Here is a 24,178-nt window from a genome sequence, read left to right as displayed (position 1 = left end):
TGCGTCAAAAAGTTCCCGCTAAACTTGTCACAAAGTGTGCGTGTGTTCGGGAAGGATGAAAGAGCACAGCAAGATGCGGATGCGAGTGCGGATGCGAATTCGGATGCGAGTGCGGAACTGTGAAGGCAAAGGCAGCGGCAGCGGGCAAAAAGTTGACATATGTGCGCCCCGAGCACTTTTCCGGAAACAGCAGGGCGACATTTTTTCCATTTCTACCTTCCTCCATCCTTCACCCATGTATCTTTTTATTTTTTTTATATTTGCGATGAGTTTTGAGTATATCTTCAGCATCAAGGGACATTCACTTGATTTCAGTCGGAGAGTCCATGATAATCATGTTGTTCTTGTAGTTTTTTGATGTTTCTCATCGCGCTGGTTTCGAAAATGGTACGACTGAAAAATTTATGTAGAGTTCTGGCGAGGCGGACCAACCCAACTATAGCTCCTAACCCACCCACCCACACAAGTTCCATCCCTTTCCTCGCTTCTACAGTCTGTGTGCGAGGGTTTTCACATTTCACTAACATAGGAAAATGCAAAATTGAGTTTCTTAAAATGATGCCAATTAAATCGAAAGATTCAAATCATTTAAATGTTTCATTTGGAAACTCAATTATTGAAGTTGGCCAGCATTGTTATCAACGTTTTCCACAAGATTTCACGCTGTTTTTGTTTCATTTTTTAATCAGGTTTAATCAGCTTAAAGCAGAAAGATGATTTGATAGTTATATATTCTTGTACCACCGTTGTGGGTACTTATTTACTAATCAAGTTAGAACAACTAAAAATAAATCGAAAACACTTTATTAAAAGGTGCAAGCTGTTTAGGACAAATCCTCTTAGCTTCCAAAAAAGTTATATTTGACTTTTAACAAACAAATACTACTTCTTTGCTCGCTTGAAGGAGATGACCTATTCTAAGTCCGTTTTTTTCTATGATTTACTATACTTATTTCGTTTGTCTTTTCACTCTATTTTTTATGCTGGGCCTTTACGTCAACTTTTTGCGTTGAGGATTGAACAGATTTAATATATTCAATTGTTAAAAATCCAAGTTCAGTCACCAAACACGAAAAGTCGGCGTTAATATCCAATTTATTTATTGGATCTGAGTAGTAGGTAAATGCGGCTTTGATACCCGAAGTTCAACCAATAACGAAAGCCATAATATTATCTTTTTTAGTAAAAATAAGTTCTGTAAGCCTATAAATTTCACACCACTTTTCCTATTTTGTTGATAACCGTTACTCGTAGAGCAAATGGAGTATATGTAACATTATGAGAACTTTTGTACGAATACATAATACACCTTTAGCTCTACGAATAATGGGTACTAGAATACGTGCTTGTTGTATGTGTTATATTCTTAGTTACCTTCAAATAAAAGTCTAGGGTCTTAAAATATGGCTACAATTCAAATACCCTCTAAATTCGTTCCGATATACAAAGCTCAATGGTTTACTGCATACTTTTAGACACCTTTAAAGGTGGATGCAAATCCCATTGATTTGCATACCTAGAGATGAATTAAAGTTTTCTATAATACCTATTGTAATATTGTTTTCGTTTTGGAGGATGGCTTTCAAAATATCATTTCTTGGAACTGGGCCATGCTTTTTCTCGGTGTAACCTTGGTACCTTTGAAGCAGTGCCCTTACATTTCGCTCAGTGAAAAGTGGGAATCTCGCTCCGAGGAAACCTCTTAAAGGAGCTCGAATTTCATCTCGACAAGCGTAATTGAACTTCCTCCTCCTGTGTGCATGTGCCTGTGTTTAAAAGCATTCAAGAAACTAATAGGCTAAATTAAGCGCGTTTAAGCGCGACAAGGAATAAAAATGCGTTTTGCAATCAAAGTAAAAACGTATAAAAAAAGAGATACAAAAAAGAGTCGGAAGAGCGTGTAAGAAGGGTGACTTTTAGAAGGGGCTTTCAGAAATGTTTAACGGCGCACGCAGACATCACAAAAGAAATATGAGGGGGGGCGGATAAAAGGGGGCGTGGGCGTGGGCGGGGGCGGAAGCTAGTGCTCCAAGTAGTGGGCGTGGTGCAGCCGCAGGAACGAGCAAAAAAATGACAGCAGCATCAGCTAAATGAGTTGAAGGACGAAACAGGCGAATGGGGGTGATATCAAAGTCCTGGCAAAATGGCGCCAGCTGGTTGTTGGTGAGAGGGGGGTTTTGGTTTGAGGGGGTAGGGGGAGGGGTGGGACGAGCACTTTCCAAGCACCCAACCATTTTCATTTTGCTTTCCCTTAATCGTAGGTTAGAGAGCTATATACTTTTGAATCAAGCGTTTAAATAACATTGTTTTTAATATGTAAAACCTTATAGATGATAGTAAAGATTTATAAGAATTACAAGAAAAACAATTAATAACCTGGCCACATCTATTTACGTTAATAAAAAAAAAATTAAAAGAAAAAAAAAAAATTTTGAAAATTAAAGTTTTTATTGAATTATCTGGCTTAAAAGCAATGTAGTTTTATCAGAGTTTAAAAAAATTTTAGTACAAATCCTAATCCTTTTTCTAAGTAGGCAGTTGGGTATCTCGTATTACCAAAAAAAAAAAAAAAACCTTGCCGCGCCTTTTGGGTATGCTACATATTTTCTGTTAGTATAAAGTAGGGTATCTTGTAGTCGCAACACTCGTATGAGGCCGTAATAGTCGTTTCATTTTTGCCTTTTTTGTCTTTCGCATTTTTTAGCCCTGTTCTGTTCCTTGAACTTTTCCCTTTTTACCAATGTTCTCCGTTGCTTTTTTTTTTGCTCTTTGCTGCTGTTGTTCTTGTTGTGGGGCGCTTTTTCTGTTGCGGCAGCTATTTGAAAATTTTTAAAAGATGCTTTTAGCGGTAAATAATGAAAAGTTAAAAAGCCACATCAATGAGATACATTTTTCTTACTTTTCTTGCAAAGTGATGGTGAGGTGGTTTTTTTTTTGTTGTTTTCCTTTCTCCCTCGACCCCCATATGTATGCCTTTGTGTGTGTGTGTGTGTGAAGGAGTCCTGGCGAAGGACTCTACTCTCTAAAGCCATCATCAGTGAAAACAACAGCAAGACAAAAATTGAAAGATGTCCACCCAGGATGGACAACTACAACATCAATAAATAAGGCAAAAAGCCTTGGTTTTCCTTTTTTGGGTTTTTGCCTTGGCTTTTTGCTGGCTTTGTTGGTTGCAAATAGATAGAAATGGAATAGATGGATAGAAGCCTTAATTGATGTTATGATGATGATCACCATCAACAGCCAGAACTCCCCCCCTCCCCTCCCCTGCCATTTTGCCATTGCAATCCCTGTGTGTTCAGTGATATGTTCTTTGTGGCCAACGCTGCGTATGAGTAACATGCGAGCAGAGCGCAAAGGCAAGCTTGCCTGTGGCCATGTGGGGGGTATAGGGGTGCTATACGGGTGATATATGGGTGATAATGGTCGGGGGGTGGTGGGTGGTGTGGGTCCTGGCGGCAGGATGTGCAGTGGCTGTGGCCAACAGTTCGCCTGTGTGCGTGTGTGTGCACAGATACAATTTGTAATGATACACAAATTAGTATCCTAAATGGATGCTTAATAGCCTGCTTCACTGCCTCGTTCCCGCACCCCCTTTCCCCTCATGCCCCCACCCATGTCTCCTTAGCTGTGTGTGTGTGTGTTTTTGACTTTGGGAAAGTACTCGCCCACTGAGAACACTTAGTTGTCTGTGTGTCGGATGCCCTTTGACCTAACATTATGCCTTTAAATTCTATCTTAAAGCTTGGCTATCTTTATCGCATAAGAAAAGCGAAATTTGGTAATAAGAAATAAATTTCAAAGCTGTCGGTCTTCTAGGTGTGCGCCTCGCTTTGACCAAGCTACGATTTATAAACAGCAAAAAATATTTTATATTTATTTTTATCTGAAAAAAACTCATTTTATGAAATGAATCAAGAACTGATGGGTATATGCTGCAAAAAAAGGTATGCCATTGGAATCTAAGGTCAAGTCCATGTCGAAGTTATGACAAAGTCATCAAACTTGTTAGAAGTAAACAAATGTTCCTTCCCAAAAAAGAAAAGTAGAAAATAAGGAATAATATTATTATAGAACACATGAAATGGATTACAATGATGTAATCTAACAAAGTTCCTTAAAGGCTTCACCAAAAAACCTGGAACTCCTTTTTTTTTATTCTCTTATAGGAATATCGTTAAAAAAAAAATTTCATTTCTTTATATAGAATTGTAAACAGCTCTTTAAAGTATTGTATGCCCTTTAAATTAAAATTGTGATCACCAAAGATGGGCTAGCAAACTGATAAATTATATTAGTAGATCATAAGTTGAATTTCTCTTGCATGGCCTTAAAAGCAACCTAATATAATAAGCAGACATTTTTAAGGGAAATTCCTTTAAATGTTATAAATTTACCGAAATGTTTATTTTTCAGCTACCATTTTTTTATGAAGCTATTTCTCTTTCCTTAGCTTATTAAAATCGAAATCTTTAGCTACAGCGAACTTGTGCAGATACATGTGTGTGTTGGTCTTGTGCCCAGTTAAAGACTTTTTTTTAATATCCTTGCCCAAGAAAAAGTTTTAATCATTTCGACCCAGGCCCGAATGAAAAGGATGGGGGAGGGACATCCGATGAGTGGCCCATTTGGGCCCCATTTGCGGAACGCCTTAAAGGGGAGTCCTACTGCCAGGAGTGCCCATCCTTCGGCTGGAAAATGTTCAACGAGGAGCTGGAACTTGGTGCCACCAAACAAAGCCAAACGAAAGCAAACGAAACCATACGAAACCGAAGGAAAGCAGACAGGCATTTGGGGACTTTCAGCTGAATGTATTGTTTTAAGGATGGCAGGGATGCGAAGGACGAGGTGGATAGACAGCTGGCTTTCCATGGCTCTTCTGGCGCTGCGCAACGAAGGAAAGTGGCAGGAAAAGCGTGAGGAAAAGCGTGAGGAAAAGCGGCAACAGCGCGTCGCTGCCATCGTTGACGTCCTGCGTCGTCCTGTGTCATCGACACATTTAACAAGGATTAATTCATTGCGCAGCAGCGGCAAAAATAACAACAGAAAGGGGGCTTTCTGGTGGCCCCTCTCAGCGGCCTTAACTCCATTTTGCTGGCCAGCGATTGGCTGAGGGCCTTGCCCCGCAAGGATACCGGTTGTTAGAGCAGTACAACTAGTGTTCCGCGATGGCAGGACATCACTGCCTCTGCCGACGTCGCCTGCCAGCCTATGGCCATCTCTTTCCCCGCCACCAGAGTGCCGTCTCTCTTTTCACGCTCTCTCTCTCTGGGCCCGTGCGCTTTGGCGCAACTCGGCGCATTCGACTGGAGTTCGCCAGCTGGAGCAGCCTCTTCAGGATTAAGGTGGTCCAAGCAGGACCAAGTGGACCTGGGCCGACTGCCACTCGATCGCATAAGGATTCGGATTGGGGACTCGGTGGAAATCGACCAAGTCCTGTTCGCTTTCCGTCGGAACTGGGCTAGGAAGCTTGAATTTCAGCTGCTTCTGCTCCGCATCCTGGCGTACGGCTCACTGAATCCGATTCGAAATCGAATTCGGATATTCGGACTCCGACTGCGACTCCGATTCGGAGTTAGAGGGGAACAGAGAGTGCAGCAATGGCGACGACTAACGCAATTAACCAAGCAGGATAAGGCGAGACGGCAAGCGAGATTCGCTAGTGTGTGTGTGTGTGTGTGAGCGGGACAACAGCGGAACTCGCCCCCTCTCGCTCGCGCTCTTTCATTATTTTTTGAAAATTATTAGTACGACTAACGATTCGTGGTCTCGGCAGCACACAGACGGCGCACACACACTGCGAACGGCGGAGGCAAAACCACCAATCGTTCGCGCGCAGCCCGCAAATGTCCCCGCAGCAGGACATATACATGTGCGCCCATATATATTTATAGAGAGAGTAATACGAAAAAGGAACCACCACCGCTGGGAGGACGAAACAGGGATAGGAAAATCAAAAGCAGAAGGACGAGCAGCGACGGCGGCGTCTCTGTTGTCGAGCACATGATCCTTAATTTCGTTATAATTTTGTATGTTGCCTGAAATTGTATATCATTTTAAGTTTGATCGGCCGAGAATACGTATCGCCGTAACGCCAGCGTTAACCATCCAGCAACAACAACAACAACAACAACAACAACGAAAACGAACCATAACAAAGGACCTCTGAGAGGAATAACAATAATACAAAAAAAAAAAATTGAAGCGCAAACGAAAAAACAAGGACGAGACGAAATTTGTTATCATCTTGAACTCGCGCACTCACCCAAACACGCACACACGCATACGTATGCGATACGGCGAAAGGACTTTATCTTGTTCTTCCTCTTGCTCCTTCCTGGGGAGCAGGACGAGCTGTCAAAAAACAAACAGCCATAGTTGCTCCAGCGGCTCCTGGCGAAGCGGTACTCAAAACTAACGATACGGTAACGAAACGATCCTATGGTTCGCGGTACCGGTACGGTCCTTGATCATCTCCCATCCTATCCTATGTAATATATGTGTAGAGCCAATGGGATATAACCAACTACTCTACTGGATATATAATACAGACAGATCTGTTTTTTTTTTTGAATGTGTCGTGCCAAAGTGATTCTATACCATCACAAGTTCTCCTTTGCCGTCGGGCAGTCAACCAGTTTCAGTTCTTGAGCAGAGTGTCATATCAGTGAAATCGCATAGTATCGAAGACCATATACTAAACATATACATACTATATATATTCCGAAAGGCCTTTATCCTTAAAGGCCCCTACCCCCCACCAAAATTCGATCTATTAAAACGGGAGCGCGTTCGCCGCGAGACAGCTTCCAGTTGGATTACTCAATCGACTTCTTCAAGACGTATATCGATACGCAGCGTTTCTACGCCGGCCACAAGTTGGATTTCAAACATCAGAGTTGTGCCGGCGGCCCTGGTTCCGGTGGAGCCTCCTCCGGAGGAGTCGTCGTCGGCGGCACCAGCAACAACAACAACAGCAATCTAACAGCAGCAGCAACAGCTGTGCAACAACAGCAGCAACAGCAGCAGCAGCAGCAACAGCAGCAGCAGCAACAGCAACAGCAATCGAATAGCAACGGCAGCAACTCCTCGGTGGCCTTGTCCCTGGCCCATCCGCACGCCCACGCCAGCCACGCCCACAGCGGCCACGCCCACGGCAGCCACGCCCACGCTCTAGCGATAGCCCACGGTCATCACGGATTGCTGCCGTCGGTGGTGCCGCAACAGCAGCAGCAGCAGCAACAACAGCAGCAGCAGCAACAGTTACCGCCGGGCGTGGGTGTTGCAAGTCCGCTGCAACAACAACAGCAGCAGCAGCAGCAACAACAGCAGCAGCAACAGCAACAACAGCAGCAGCAGCAACTAATCAACAACGGAGGCGGCGGAACACCCACTTTGCTCATCGGCAACGGTCCCAGCTCATCCGGAGCGGGCCAAGGATCTTCGGTGTCCTCCGCCGCCGCAGCAGCAGCAGCAGCGGCCGCAGCAGCCGCCGCCGCCTCCTCCTCCTCCGCCTCCTCGTCGCTGCCCCACGTGGCGCCCCATAGCCTGGGACTGAGTCCGCAGTCCAGCGCCGATTCGCAGCAGTTCAACATCTTTCCGGCGATCTTCAGCCGCCAGCTGAACTTCTCGGCCGGCGGACAGGCGGGCAAGCTGAGCATGGACGAGCTGCGTCCGAATCTGGTCGGCGGACTGCTGGGGTTGCAGCAGGGCCTGCTGGAGGATCATGCCAGCATGCAGCATGGGGGCGTGGCGCAGGACACCAAGTTCATGTCGTTCCAGGACCAGCGGCTGATGGGCATCGGCGGATCGGCGCACGAGAACCGGCTGCTCAGCCTGGCCAGCTCGGTGCAGGACACCCGGTCGCCGATCACCACGCTGGAGAAGTCCTCCTCCTCCTCGCTGAACCATCAGCGCAAGTGCAGCAGCACGCCGGAGGACTTCAGCGCCCTCTACTCCGGCCTGCCCACGCCGGGCATGGACTCGTCCTCGCACCACCACACGCCGGCCCACACGCCGCCCTCGCGCCTCTCGGACCACACCATCTCGGGTGAGTGTTGCTAATCTGGGTGTCGGGATCGGGATGGGGTTGGGGATGGGGAAGGGGGTCCCTAATCTGACCACAATGGCCCTGGCCATTAGCAGGAAATTACCCTTTGGCCACCCTTTCTTCCTCTTTGTGTTGCTCTTCCCGGCGACTGCAGGGTCCTTTGTCATCCGCCTGTTTGTTGATGCTCCTTTGCAGCTTCCTATTACCGCTGCCTTTGTGCCCGGCTTATCCGCCACCGCTGGCCACCACTCTAGTGGAGATTACACAGCGGGACGGCTGGACAGCTGGACAACCTCTAATCCAAGCACACTTAATTCGCAATAAAACCAATGAGCCTTCAGAGGACATTAAAGGATATAGGAAAGCGAGTACGCTATTATTGTTTGGGTACAGCTCGATGGCTTAGGGACTCTTAGAGATAATCGATTGACGATTCAACCCATGAGTTAAGAGCAATTTTTGAATACGAATATATTATATATTGATCTTGCTTAAAGATCACCTTTAAGCGTGAAATTCATAGGGAAATATGTCGCTTTATCAAAGCGTAATCTTAAAAACGTAATCTTACAAACAATCGGTACAGCATCTTTTAAAAAAGTTTGAAAAGTCTAAAACTCTCTTTATAAATCTTCTCAAAACTTACTTTTTATGTTAGCCCCAAGTCATGATAGGAATTTTATCTGAACAGGTTACTATATTCTATACTTACCACAAAAAGATAAGGATCAAATATGCCAAACCTTGTGACATGCTTGTCACATTTTATTTCATCAAATCTGTAAGAAAGTTAAAACTTCATTTCTTGTATGAAATATAATACTTAACTTACCTTGAGCAATAACTAGAAATGTATAATTTAATAAACAATATTGTTCTGGATGAATTGCATCTGTGAGTCCAGTTCCAACTTGAAGACATCCCTACAGAGATACATATCTTCTGTAATCTGTAATCGGTCTACAAATGTCGGCACTATAAGGTTAGAACTACATATTTCACCTCCTGAAACCTCTGAGCAAGTGATTTATAGGCTGCCATATCCCCTAAATAGGTCATGAATTTGTAGGTAACTGCGGAGGGGATATGTTTTCTTAACATTATTGATGACGTGGCCTTTTGTAAATTTCAGTATTATCAAATTTATATTAGTTGAATATAATTTTAACAATATTAAAGACTTACAACTTGCAATGTCCGAAATTTAATAACTTACATTCACCACACAACAAATAATTTGCAACATACATCATGCAATGTTATGGTTTTTAGTTTGTTGTTGGTTGTAAGTTGCATGTTTTATAAAGTTAAACTAAAGAATGTGCAATATTATTGATATTCACAAAAGGCCACGTCATCGATAATGTTAATTAAGAATTGATCCCCTCTTTATGTGCTTATAATTCCCAAGTAGTTCTAGCCTAGCATTCATGACCTAGGTGCTGTGGTAGCTGAAAAATCAGTTAGAGTGTCGGTGTTTGTGATGTGATTACTGGAGATATGTGCGATGTCACCATGTCAGAACTGGATCCCAGGACGCAGTGCATCGACAGCCTCTCCTAGTATGTTATTTCATTAGGTATTAGTTCATTAAATGGAAAATTTTGACCAACTTTTTAGTTAATCAGTTACTGTTAGATTTATCCTATTTTGGTCATATTTATAAATAAAACATTTTTTAGTGCACACACAAATATGAACATAATTAATAAACTTTCAATAAAGTCGGACCGTGAAAAATCAAGGATGCTACACGAATTTCTTCCCACCAAATTCCCTTTAAAATTGAATGGACTTTCGGTTTGAAGAAATTTATGTAACGTTCCGCTGTATTATAAAACTCGTATCAAAAGTCAATCCACCTTTTTTTTTTTTAATGTGAGTTACATGAACGTGTTCTGATAAGATCATTATGATTCATTAATTTTATGTAACACAGGTTATACCGAAAGTTTAGACCTTCCCACGTGGGCTCGAGTTATCTGAAAAAATATAATTAATGACTCCTCCTTCACATCACCCAAGGCGTAAAAATATAGAACTGTTTATCCTTCAACCTGTTGGCCATCGCTGAAATTATTAGGTCGTTTTAGTCCGAGCTTGCATAGGAGGTACAACTTCTTAACTTTCAAAAACAAGTTCTTTTCGCTTTTATTTTTCTCCTATTATATATTTCTGTAACACTGCAAAATGTAATTCTTAGACGATAGTTTCCGTACCCCGAACTATTTAGCTCGGAACCGATTGCGATATTTGTTTCTAAGCAACAATATAAATTGAGCAAAGTACAACAATTAAGTTTCAATTGAAGTAGGTTCGTAATAATAAGGATATTTAAGGATCCAGATGTCAGTGTGGGGAACTAAAAGAATAGTAAGCGCTGTTGTGTGGAGTTGATGAGAGGAAAAGTTTAGTTACCGGCGAAGGATAAAAAAGAAAGATAAAAAGCTTGCGTAGTCATTAAATTAACTTGTTAAATCGTTGCGTTCTAAGCACAGGCTCTTTTCTAGTCAATATGTAAAACAAAAAGTAGGTTTTAAACGCTAAATTTCAATACGTTCTCTTAGTCTTAACTCTACTTTCAATTCAAGGTGTGGAAAACTTTAGCTATGGTCGGCCCAATCGTTGTTTAAATAATTTTTACTGCTGAGAAGAGAACTATGTGATATAAAATTGTTGCCATGGCAAAAATAAGGCCTTCCCGGCTAAAATATTTGATTTATTTTAATTATTTTTATCGCATGATTATAGTACCTTAAACCCATAGAAAAAAAACTGGGCGACTGACTTTATGATTAAACTCCAAAGGTAGTGAATACGTGAGGATCGTTTTACAAATACCTGCCGATAGTGGCAGATTTAGGATTTAGCTATGAGGAGTTTTTATCTCCCAATCCCTTTATCACTTTAAAACAACTTTTTAAAAGCTGTTAAAGAACAGTTTTCTGTTTTTACAAAATAGGTTTTACGAGATCATTATTATGGCTGACCGATAGGTGGACTGATTCACAAAAATATCAGCTTTTTTTGGTTGGAAGAAATGTGTGTGCTATATAATTTTAGTTCTCCCAGAACTTATTGCAGTAATTTACAAGTTTAAATAAGGGCTTTAATAGATACAAGATATTTTATGTATTGCATCTCGTACAAGGAATACTATTGTGAATGTACCTGTTAGAAAGCAAATGTCTTTAAAACAGACAGTGTTCTGTGGAAAAGCCAATGAAAAATATTGGTTATATGCAGGTTTAAAGTAAAATAGACTTATTCAGGGGTGTGAACAATGTACATGGAAAGGAAACCCACACCAGTTCAACGATTGTCCGATTTCAAAACTTTTTCTGCTTGCATGTAAAAACAGATCAATTTAAATAAATGGGTTATAAGTGACAATAAACAAATGGCCCTATTAGATTGGTATTGACAACAAAAACTCCCTGAAACGAAGGACAAATGTTTTTAATTTTTAAATCCCGAGGAAAAAAATTAATCTGATTATCAGTTTTGCAGTCGAGTTTTGCACTTTGAATACCCTATTATTTTTATTTAACGTGTGCTGGATTAATTGACCCTATTTGGTTGTGCAACAGGCGCCAGGAAGGAACATCCGACGTCCATTCAACTCCTAACACCCAACAAAGCCACACCCACAACAGCAAGGTCAATTGCATTAGACGGCGGGCGGTTTCGAAGGTTTTCGGAGGACGAGATGGCGGCAAGGTCCTTACTTAACATAAATACCGGTACTCGCTTCATTTTATTTGTGTTTGTGATTCAATTAGGCGGACGGTATCCAGAGCATTTTCAACATAGTTTGCATTTTGTTAACGAGCTAAGCGCGTCAATTAAGCGCCAAAGGCCGAGGAGTCGAGGTGGAAAATGTGAAATCCGAAATGCGAAAGTGCCCAGAGTGCCCTACTTTGACCTTTGGCCCGTTATTTGGCCACCTTTAGCCGCCTTTTTGGCCGGCACGCGTCGCAACAGGGGTACAGGTGACGGCCTGGTAGGACCGGGATCAGGACTCTCGTCCTGCAGCCGGGCTGCCTCGATTAATGTGCCAGAAATTTGCATAAATTATCCCATATTGCATATTCATGCGACCGCCGTCGTCTGTCCAAGTCGCCGCTTTTCACCTTTTTACGACAATGGCAGCGTCTTGTGGCCGCAGTGCGGTGATGGCATGTCCTGGTGTCCTGGCATGTCATGGTACACCCTTGGTCTCCCCCTGGTCCTGGCAATTATGCAGCATTTTGCGGGAACTTAAACGTACCACGCATACTAAACAGGAAAATTATTATAACAACGCGTATGTTTTTCGGTTTTTGGTATCCTTGCAGCGGAAGGCGCCTTCAAGAAGCTCAAGCCGGAACCCAACAGCGGCCTGTCCACGGTTTCCGCCGGCATCACCTCGCCAGGAAGTGGATTATCATCGCTCAGCCAGCACGCCGGCCACACCCCAACCACAGCGTCCTGTCCGACGCCCGCCAGGCGGAGACATCGAACCACATTCACACAGGTCAGTTTTCAGTGCTGGTGGAGCCCAAGGATCCCCCGGATCCCCGGATCCCTCCTAAGTACCTCTATCCCCACACCCCCCACATTCCCTCGCCGGCTGAAATCCTAATTGGATTTCGTGAAGGTTACTCGTAATTAAAAACTTTGATGCCACAAGAGCACCGGCGACAACCAACAACAAAAGGGTACTTGGGCAGCCAAGTACCTGGCTAAAAACAGGCGAAGCAAGGTGTCTAATAAGGACCAGACGATGGATAGTAAAAGAAACAAATAAAACTTTCAGGCGCCTAGGTACACACAATTGGTTGGGATTGTAAGGGATCGAGAACTAGTTTGAAACCTACTTAATATATATAGCCATCGCTTTGCATTTGAAAAACTAATAAGTGGGGGCATCGATTATGTCATATGTTAGTTTATAGAAACAAACCCCTTATTTTCATTTAGAGTTTCTTTTCAAATGATAATCTAGTTCGGATATTACCACTCAGGGCCGATTTCTCGAGTGACGGTTAAAGAGAGAGTTTGGTATATGGCGAAAAACTTAATCTGCCTTTTAAAATCAGCTGTCACTTAATCGATTCGACAAATACTTAACAGAGAGTTCTTGCTAGACTTATAAGCTTTTACATTGAGAAAACCAAGTTTCTTAGGAGGGACTTCATCTGTCGATTAATGTTAGCCGGCACTTGAGAAACCGGACCTTAATGGAAAAGTTTATTCTTCCTTTTTCGGTTATGCAATTTAAGTAATTTTTATTTACCCGGAAGCGATACATACGAGCATTAATCGAATTTCTCGCAAAGCAAAGTTATCTTCAGTCTAGCTTCCATAACTTGAACATCCATCTAACAAGTGAAATATTCGAGATACAGAGTCTTCTCACTAGACTGAAAATATATTGTTTATGTTAAATGTTTTTATACGTTTTGTTACGTTAGTCAATATTTATTTTTCTTGAAGCAACGGTCCGATATCAAGAGCTCGAACAAATTACTACTGTAATATAATCTTACCACCAAGCTAAACAATTCTTGAAAACCAAACCCTTTTTGTCATTCATAAAAACATAAATAATAAATAATAATAAATGGATGTTTGACTTGCGGAGATAGAATTATTTAAAAATTTGACTGTGTAACTTATGAAGTGTTTTTAGGTGAGCAACCTTTTAAAATAGTTTGCCATTAGGATTGAGCTCAGTTTTAAACGAAATTCGGAGAGATGGCTTTTCCGAAAAGGAAATTCGCCGAAAAGCTAGGATTTAATGAGGAGAAACAAGCGAAGCTGGGGGAATAAAAAAATCACCGCACACCGAATTCGCCTAATTAAAATCCGCTTAATTTCAGGAACAATTAGCGGAACTGGAGGCAGCGTTCGCCAAATCGCATTATCCGGATATTTACTGCCGCGAAGAGCTGGCGCGAACAACAAAGCTGAACGAGGCGCGGATTCAAGTGAGTAATGCCCTCCAATCAACAGTTCCAGCTCCACAAAGCAGACCCGAATCCCGTATCCCATATTCCATATCCCGAAAACCAATCCCAAACCAAAACCCATTCCAATTGCTCGCAAGGAGCGGAGCCAATTACTTCAATTGCAATTTCAACAGTTGTTCGTGCCAGAGTCACAATGTGCGAACAGAATCCCGGGTGCCCTGACCAATATAGTTCGGGATATATCCTGCTGATGGACCGCTGATGATGGTGGTGATCTTGGTCACCGATTAGCGTGCGATTATTCCGACTGACTGGCTCGCAGTGGTGTTGCTCTCAAGTATTTTTCGGTCGTATCTAAAGCACTGGAACCCCTGACAATCCCCGGGAATCCCTGAAAACCCCCCTGGTCCGCATTGCCAAGCTCTCGGTTCGATGGTTCTCCTCGGGTGCGCTTTCAAGTGCGCCGCGGTAATAATTAATTTATAGTTTTATCATGACTGCTAGACAAGTGGGTTTCGGCGGGTGGTGGGCGATTGCAGGGGAGTAGGAAAATCAGGGAGTAGCAGGGTTGACGACCCAATCAGCTATGTCACATGTTCGCCCAAAGGCAGGAACTCCTGTCTCTGCGGTGTCGAGTTACGGCTATTTTTATTTTATCAGCCTTTTTAGAAAGTACTTTTCAGCAGGTCGCTTATAGTGACCTTACATAGCAACAGAACTCCGAATATCTATCAAGAGAATGTGTTCAAAAATAGTTGATCTAATCATATTTTTTACACTTACTCTGGAAAGTCCTAAGATACCAAGAACATATTAAATTGTAGAGATGTGGCTAAAAATATGCATGAATGATATTATTTGACTATGGACTGATTGACTATTAACCTGAATAGCTTTACTAGCCTAGTTCAAATGATTTTCTATAAAACGAAAGTATTTACGAAAGCTAATATAGAAAATCTTACTTAACTTATGTGACTTGTATTATGATAATACTATTATCAGAAAATCTAATCATATTTTATCTACTTCAAGCCCTTGAATGTCTTAGCACCAAGAACATATTTAGATATAGAGATTTGAGGCAAATCGTATTTTGGATCAAAATTGTAATCCCATTTTTTCGCCCTAAAAATTCAGTTTTTTGGCTGCTACAAAGAAAATAAACGTCAGATCGGAGAACGTCATACCTCGTTGAGCTCGTTGCTTAATTTCCAATCCATTGGCATTCAAACCTGTAAATTTTTAATTTTTTGCCATTTTTCGCAAAAATGGATGATGTAACCCCTTACAAAAAATGCGAAAATTGGTCAAAAAATAAATTTTCCTTGAAGTGATTGGGATCATTAGCATATGTAGCAAGCTGTTTAAAACAGTCGGTCTTTTAGCTGTATGCCTGGATTTGACTAAACTACGATTGAAAAACTGGAAGGAAAAATCGTATTTTTGACTAAAATCGGAATACCATTTTTTGACCTTAAAAAATTCGTTTTTTGCCTGCCGTAATAAAAATAAAAGTCAGAATGAGGAATGTCATACCTCGTTGAGCTCGTTGTTTAATTTCCAATCCATTGGCATTCAAATCCGGAAACTTTAATTTTTGACCGATTTTCGCAAAAATAGACGATGTTATTCAAAAATGTGAAAAATAGTCAAAAAAAAAATTTCCCGGAATGTGATGGGGATCGAAAGCCTAGGTTGTTAGCTGCTCAAAACAGCCGGTCTTTTAGCTGTGCGCCTCGTTGTGACAGAGTTACGTTTCAGAGTTACTGAAAAACTGCAAAAAATAATGGTATTTTTGTCTCAAATCCTTCTACCTATTTTTTGACCCAAACAAACTAGGTTTTTTGGCAATCATTTTGCGAAATAAAGTCGGAATAGGGAATGTCATACCTCGTTGAGCTCGTAATTAAATTCCCAATCGATTAGCTTTCAAACCCGGAAACTTTCATTTTTGACCGATTTTCGCAAAAATAGACGATGTTACCCCTTATGACAAATGTGAAATTTAGTCAAAAAAATTAATTTTCCCTAAACTGATTGGGATCGTTAGCATATGTAGCAAGCTGCTCAAAACAGTCGGTATTTTTGATGTACGCCTTGATTTGGCTAAACTACGATTGAAAAACTGGAAAGAAAAATAGTATTTTTTACTAAAAATTGAATATTGTATTTTGGACCAAAATCGGAATCCCATTTTTCGGTCTAAAAATTCAGTAAAGAAAATAAACGCCAGATCGAGGAATGTCATACCTCGTTGAACCCGTTGCTTAATTTCCAGTTAATTGGAATTCAAACCTGGAAATTATTAACTTTTCGCATTTTTCGTACCATATAAAAATGCAAACACCTATATCATTAGAAACTTGTTAGGATATTAGGACATTTGGCATATATTTTCCATACTGATCGAAATCATTATAAATTACTGCAATTATTACAAGGATACCCTTGTAATCAGCACATCCATTTGCCCCAGCCCCTTTTTTTTGGAACAACTGTTCTCGGTCAAATTAGACACTGTAAACCAGAGAGCAGAACAAAAAAAGCCTTGCCGGTCTATTATCGCCGCATAAACCATATTTTTCAGCAAATGTTCAAATATTTACCATGCAACACCCTTACGGAGAGGAACGAGTACTGCCTCCACCACCCCCCGATTTCGCAGCCCTATAGGGATATTTGTACCCCCTGGTAATCCGACGATTGCTCGCAACTTGACTCTGGCACTCAGCGCCCTGCAACGAAAACATCGTGTTGACAAATTTTCGTGTATACATTCTACTGAAAGCGGGAAAATTGACGCTCATCGCGTACTTTGGATGGTGATGAGGGAAAGACGATGATGATAATGATGATGGGATGATGAGGTGGGCGTGAATGGGGGCGTTCCTGGGCACATCTGCTTGGAAAATCCATCAGCCAAGAATAAGTATGTCTCAAGTGGAAATTTTGACTGCATTAGAACTTGTTTGTCAAGTGCGAATGAACTATTCAATACCTATATACATTAGTAAATAGTTTCTTAACTGTATATAGGTTCAAGTTATAGCACTAGCTATTTGAAGCAAGAAGAGATGAAAGATAAACTTATTTCACCTAGAAACATTTGTCTAAAAGAATATAAATTATAGAAAAAGCCTGGTATATTAAAGTTAGTTGTATATATAGTTCCATCTTCCGATTATATCTAAAATCATTTCCTAATCCGTTTTCCAGCGATCCCCGTAAGTTTAGGGTTGATTGTATAAAACCATAAAATGGGGAATAAAATTGAAAACAATCAAGCATCGTTGCATATCGACTGTTAAAATCCGAAGTCCATTTACCTTACACTAGTATAATATTGATCATGGCTCATCACGACCTTAAAACAATATGTATTTGTTGCCATCCTCAGAAGAGTTAATAAAACTTAATAAATTGAAATCTTAACCCTCTACTTATAAGAACTCACATAGCCTGAAAAGAAAACAAATAAGAGTGATATTATCCAGAGAACTTTTCATAACACTTTTTTTTTTTGATAGTTAAAGTAAAAGTCATACCTTAACGGCTATTTCTGACTGATAAATGAAAGTCAAGAAACTAACTGTTAAAGATGACCTTCATTTTAAGAGTGATCACTGTTACGGTCGCGATGATTAGATTATATTTCACTGTAGATATGTGTAGACATTGGCGGATTATGTTGATGAGCAGGCAAGAGGGGTAACCAGAGTAAGGCAGAAACCCTGGACGCGTAAACAAACAATCGTGCGAAATGAAAGGTCTGCGACTATATAGATTTCACCAGTTTACTGTTTATTTGTAGTTATGAGGCGCAGGTTTTTGTTTTTAGGGGAAAGGCGCCACTTGTCATGAGAACTTTGGTATTTGCCGCCGATTCGCAGTAAACATAAGGGGTGGACAAAATTGGATATGCTTAATGTCATATTTCAGGCCCTCAAATGAAAGTCCATGGAAAAAAGAGTGTGTGTTTCCAGGAAAGTTAGTCACCCGTTGGCAATTAGTCACCTTTCGCATTTGTAGGTCACCGATGGTGGAATCTCCAGTCCCCCATTTCCCATTTACCATCTTTTATCCTCCATCTCCCACCTGCAACCTGCAATCTCCTCCTGCTAAAAAGTTCATCTAACTTCTCCAACAAACGGAACAAAAGCGAAAAAATAGGAAAAAGTGCAGAATCGAGACAAAAACTCAAAGCGCTGTGTGGTAAAAAAACAAAAAATTAAAAAAAAAAAGAAATGCGAGTAAAAAACAAACGTTGGCAGCGGCTAAATTTGATTAAATGCTGAAAGTAAATTCAATTTGAATACGTTTAATTTTCATATTTCCGCCGTGGCCGAGTGGCTAATGTGTGTGCGTTTGCCTTTTGACCATGGTTATTTGTACTCCATAATTTGCCTCGGTATAATTTAAGTTTTTGGCTGCTTTATAAATAGGCAAACTTAAAGATCTGGCTGGGCCAGCAAACTCATTGGAGGCTAGCAAAAATGTTGGCTAAAATCGAATTTCCCTTCGATTTTGTTTGTTCTTGTTTGGCCCGTGGATGTATGCGCATACGTATGTACGTTTGCGAGTGTGCCATCAAATGTATCCTTAATTGAGTTTCCCCACCCAACTACACACATCCACCCACACACATTCAGCTGGCTCTGAAATTGAACGACAGATAGACAGAGCTCCATCGAATCATTCAGACAACGCATTTTCCACCCTCAAAGTGGGGCTACAATCCATGCCATACCATCCGTACCATCCATACCATCCGTAGCATGCCATATCCATGGTATACCATACATGGCCGATGGTTAAGAGCATTATTTTGCAGGGCAGCATTTTTCTGCTGGCAACAGCAGCCAGCCAACCAAACGAAACCGAACGAGCCATAAAGTGGGCGCTGAAAACAACCCCCGACAGGCGGTACTTTTCGTTTAAAGGGGCTACGAGGGCCCCAGCACAGACTCAGGGCCCCACAGACCCAACATCCCATTCCATCCCATCTCCATCGCCCAACAGAGATGTACGTGTACATAGTCATGGACAAAGATAATAATAATGATAAAATAAATAAGAAAATGAAAGGAGAAAAAATCGAAAGACCCGAGTCTGAAGTCTGGGTGCCGCCATTACAGCTTTGCCTTTGCCCTTACTTTTGCCACCCTTCAGGACATTTTCCTCCCTCGCATCCTCTAAGTAAGTCAAAGCAAGCTGAGCAGCTTCCAAAATGTCGGAAATTTCTACACACCATCGTGTCCCACTCCCTTTTCGATCCCATTCCCATCCCATCGCAGCCCAACATCCCCATCTTGGTCGTCTTGTTGTCTAGTGCAGAGCCCTGCTTTCATCTTGGCAATTTCTTTTCGCCATCATGGAAAAAAGGGACGCAGGCAGGGGGGTGTGGAGGGGCCAGGACACCATCATCATCATCAGGAGGAGGACCGTCTTTAATAATATCTAAACAGGGCAGGAAACCCATACCCATGGTCCTACTCCCACTCACTTAGAGACCCTCGCAGCAAACAGCGTCGTCAACTTATTTTCAATTTCAATTTAGTAGATTTTTTCACTCATAAGACGTTGGCATCGTGTCCTTAGCCCGAAGCAAAGATGGTGAAGGGGGGGGGGGGGGGGGGGGGGGGGGGGGGGGGGCGGAGATGGGGACTGGGCTCTGGGTTCCAGGGTCCTGGGCACTGGGTCCTGGATGGGGGTTTTCCATTTAGCTCTCTGCCTTCTTATTTCATCATTAAGCTTCGTCCTCTTCCCGTCGAGGGTTTTTCAAAGTGAAACTTAAAGGCACCTTAAGCCGTCCGCCGTCTGCCTTTAAGAACTTAAACAATAATCCCCTACCAAATTTTTGGCTTTTCCCTGCAGGTCTGGTTTCAGAACCGACGCGCCAAGTACCGGAAGCAGGAGAAGCAGCTGCAAAAGGCCCTGGCACCGTCTGTGATCCCATCCTGCAACGGGATGATGAGGAACATCCAGGGCTACAGCGTCTCGCGGGGCTACCAGCCGTATCCGCACCACAACACCATGAACCGCTATCCCCAGGTGAGATCCCACATCTATCCACACTCCTATATCATATCTTATAAATATATTATCTGTATAATCTGCAGGACCTGTTCCAAATGGGCGCCTCCTCCTATCCGGGCATGACACAGCCGTTCTCGATGGCGCACAGCACGAACATGGGATCCGTTGGAGTGCGTCAGGACTCGATGGGTTAGTAGGGAGGATCTAATCCTAGCACTCACCCAAGATCACTCTGGGACTAGAACACTTTTACTATCACTTTCACTGACCACTTCATGATCCGCTTCTGACCACGGTTCGATTTGGAATGATTGATTGGTCTGGATCGGATCTGGAGATCGGACTGTTGTAGTTTCCGAGATATACCGAGATATACCGAGCTTAGCCGAGCTTCCCCGAGCTGCGCCGAGTGGCCGAAACGAGGCCTTCGCGCGAGAGAATCTCAGGTTGTGTAGAAGGCGTCTCCCCCGAATTCCCCATGTCCCCCAAATCCCCAAGTTCCAAATCGAATCCCTAGTCCCTAAGTAAATTTCCGCTGCAAGCGTCTGGAGTCCGAGGTTGTTTATCGGGGGAGGCGCCTTCGCATATTGGGTTACTAAGCCCAAAGCCAGGCGGTTCTCGTAATCAGGCGTAAACAAATCAAGTGCTCGCCAAATCAAGAGGGTGGGGAGGCTACTTTTTGGAGGTGACCTGCCGGATGTTAGGGAGGAGTCGTAGTAGGTCTTGGCCAAATTCCATAAGAAATAGTGAAATGAATTTCCGGCAGGATAAGAAATCGTTCTTCCAAGTCAGTCGTGTGTGTGACTTTAGGTGGTCATTAGCTGGGAATTTCCGCAGCACGGAAATGCAAGGCGTCTAGAAGAATCCAGAGGTACACATGTACATTTATAGGGAAACTATAATATTGTAACTTGCGAGGATTTGGCTAGGCGTTGATTCTTAGTTTCGATTGGATAGCTTCATATGTATAGATAAGAAGCCATAATAGTGTCATTCAAGCAGTGGCTGTGTGGCAAATGGCTGTGCATTGACTCTAAGATTTGAGTGGATAGTTTTATAGATATATAGATATTATAGATAAGAAATTATAATACTTTAATTTGTGAGGATTTGGCTGTGCACTGATTCTTACTGTCGACTGGATAGCTTGATATACATATTAAAGAAACTTTAATAAATAGATTTCAAGTGGTTGTGGATGCGTAGTGTCGATTGGATTGCTTTATATATACACCATAATTGCTCTATATAATAATCGCTTTCCTTTCCTTTGCAGGCATGTCCCCGGAGGACGAGTGGTACAACAAGAGTCTGTCCGCCCTGCGGATGAACTCCTCGCATCATCCCAACCTGTCAGCCCCAATGCTGCAATACCAGACATAATCAAAAACCTTTGACGACTTCTTTTAAAAGATCGCACCTTAATTGGCCTTTAAGGTGCGGTGTTTTAAGAGGTAGTGCGTCAAGCGTAACGCCCTGTAACATCCACAAAATATTTCTCTGTCTATATCCTATGCATATATCGTGTATATATGTACATAGTATATATACCAGTCATTAGTTTCCAGCCCCAGGATGTGTGCAGATCGTAGCAGATCGTTTTGAGTTCCGGAGCGAAATCGTTCAATGTCTGGGCGGGGTTTACTGATAAGACTTGTTGATATTATTCTGTTTTTTTCTACACATATTTTTTTTACATTTTTTTTTGGACAAACGAGATCCAAATCGAATAAGAGGGGCAAACATATTGGGGTAGTGCCAGAGTCGGAGGTAAACAAATGCGAGTGGATGGTATTGTAATAGGCAACTAGTCATAGTATCTAAGCAAATTGTGTATTGAGATTTTATCGTGGCATTATAAAAAGTAAATTAAAAGCACAAATCGTGCGTATATATATAAATTTAAATAAATACACTAAAATATGTACTAGCGATAGCATGTAAGTCAGGTTGCTTAGCCCCAGTCTGGTCTGATATGATATGATCTGATCGGATCTACTCCTAGTTCCAGTCTCCCAAGCATGCAACTCTTTGGTTGCTTCTACCGACTCTTTATTGCCTGCTCACTATTCATTAAACATAGCTTACTCAAACATACGACGTACTTATAGCTCCTCCACCCAAATCCCTCCATCTGACCCCATTCATAGACCCAAAGTGCACAGGAAACCAAGCCAATCCCAAACGAATAACACTAAAAACCTTCTAACTAATTCAAGGTGTGTCGAACTAATTGTAAGATGATTTTTTTTAGCTAAGCAATGCATTAACGAGTTATATTTAATAATAATACTAAACGAAACAAAAAACAAAACAAACTGAAACCAATAAAATACATCACCTATATATATTTAAATACGAAAAAACAAGAAGCCAAACGAAAACTACAAGACGCATGTTTAACAAATTATGCCAGACACAGCAAGAATGGAAATAATAAAAATATTAAAAACAAATTTCACCAATGCATTATTGTTTATTTATTTTAAAATCGAAAGCAGGTGCATACGGAAATGTTGATGTAATTTAAATAAACCCAATGGTGAAATGTAATACTTTTTAAAATAATTTTTCTTTGCCATCTTATTTTCATATTCTAAACAATTTATTTGTACGGTAGTGTAGAATATAAGAGACTACCGATTTTTTCATTGCCTACATCTGAGCGTTCAGGAACTTAAAATAATTTTCTTGACAAAATTGATCTGCACTTCAGAGTTTCACGGCTTATTTCTTGATCTTTGGCACCAGGCCAACATAATCCGTAGCAAGTGGCTGCTGGGCTTTAACATATTCCTACTGGAAGAGAACCGTTAGTTTAGTGCAAGCCGACTAGAGGTGAGCTTTCGCTTGGTCGTCAGCAAAAGGCCTTACATATTTTGAAGTGGCACACCTCTAGTGAGGCCTTAAAAACTAATCGTTGGCCACCTACGAATTTTCCTGTTCGCCTGGTGTTCGAAATTAAAAAACTGCTAGTTTACTTCAACAAATTGAAAGGATTCGTAACATATTTCAGTCAAAGTGCTGATTTATGGGTATCAGACACCAGGCAAACAGAAAATATAGCAAGTGACAGCTGGTAGCCAAAAGTAGACTTAAACAGCTGTTTATTTTCAAGATGGCCGCCCTTTGCATATTTCCCCTCCCCTTACTGACCAATAGGAATTGATCTGCATGGGAAGGATCCGTTAGTTGGGAGCCAAGCCCAGACCAGAGATGAGCAACCATGGCCATGTCACAAGCTTGTCACAAGCTTATACGAGCTTGTCACGATCTTGTCACGACCTTGTCACGGGCTTGTCACGATATAAGGAACGGAAGCAGCCACGAGGGCATCTCTAATTACCTTCGATTTAACATATCATCCAACATCGTTTCTCCACCTGCTAAACGTTTATGTTCGCCTGGTGTTTGAAAAAACGAAATCTAGCAATTCGACAATTTGAAAGTCGAGCAAATAAGGTATTTTGGATTTTTGATTTCTTTTATTGAAATTTCAATGAGGTCTGAAATGAAATTTCTTGATCGTGGGCCCTACATAATTCCAGTTCCGACTTTATTTCGCAAAATGATTGCCAAAAAACCTAGTTTGTTTGGGTGAAAAAATAGGTAGAAGGATTTTGGACAAAAACACCATAATTTTTGCAGTTTTTCAGTCGTAACTTGGTCAAAACGAGGCGCACAGCTTAAAGACCGACTGTTTTGAACAGCTAACAACCTAGGCTTCCGATCCCCAACACATTTCGGGAAATTTATTTTTTGACTAAATTTCACATTTTTGATAAGGGGTAACATCGTCTATTTTTGCGAAAATCGGTCAAAAATTAAAGTTTCCGGGCTTGAATGCCAATCGATTGGGAATTTAATTACGAGCTCAACGAGGTATGACATTCCACATTCCGACTTTATTTCGCAAAATGATTGCCAAAAAACCTAGTTTGTTTGGGTCAAAAAATAGATAGAAGAATTCAGACCAAAATACCATTATTTTTCGCAGTTTTTCAGTCGTAACTTGGTCAAAACGAGGCGCACAGCTAAAAGATTGACTGTTTTGAACAGCTAACAACCTAGGCTTCCGATCCCGATCATATTCCGGTAAATTTATTTTTTGACTAAATTTCACTTTTTCTTAAGG

The 24,178-nt window shown here is 41.6% G+C and overlaps 1 protein-coding gene across 1 annotated transcript; it reads left to right on the top strand.

The window, feature by feature from the left end:
• Positions 1-4,870: 4,870 nt before the first annotated feature.
• LOC119555983 (AF4/FMR2 family member lilli) lies at positions 4,871-22,451 on the top strand. The gene is made up of 7 exons (XM_037867711.1): positions 4,871-4,986; positions 6,747-8,050; positions 12,388-12,566; positions 13,915-14,022; positions 19,882-20,058; positions 20,127-20,232; positions 21,320-22,451. Exons 1-7 carry the CDS (start codon positions 4,871-4,873, stop codon positions 21,424-21,426), a joined length of 2,097 nt encoding a protein of 698 aa, XP_037723639.1. The 3' UTR covers positions 21,427-22,451.
• Positions 22,452-24,178: the final 1,727 nt, after the last annotated feature.

The sequence above is a fragment of the Drosophila subpulchrella genome, chromosome X, assembly GCF_014743375.2.
Source record: "Drosophila subpulchrella strain 33 F10 #4 breed RU33 chromosome X, RU_Dsub_v1.1 Primary Assembly, whole genome shotgun sequence".
In the NCBI taxonomy this organism is placed as follows: domain Eukaryota; kingdom Metazoa; phylum Arthropoda; class Insecta; order Diptera; family Drosophilidae; genus Drosophila; species Drosophila subpulchrella.
This window is presented reverse-complemented; position numbering and strand designations above follow the sequence as displayed.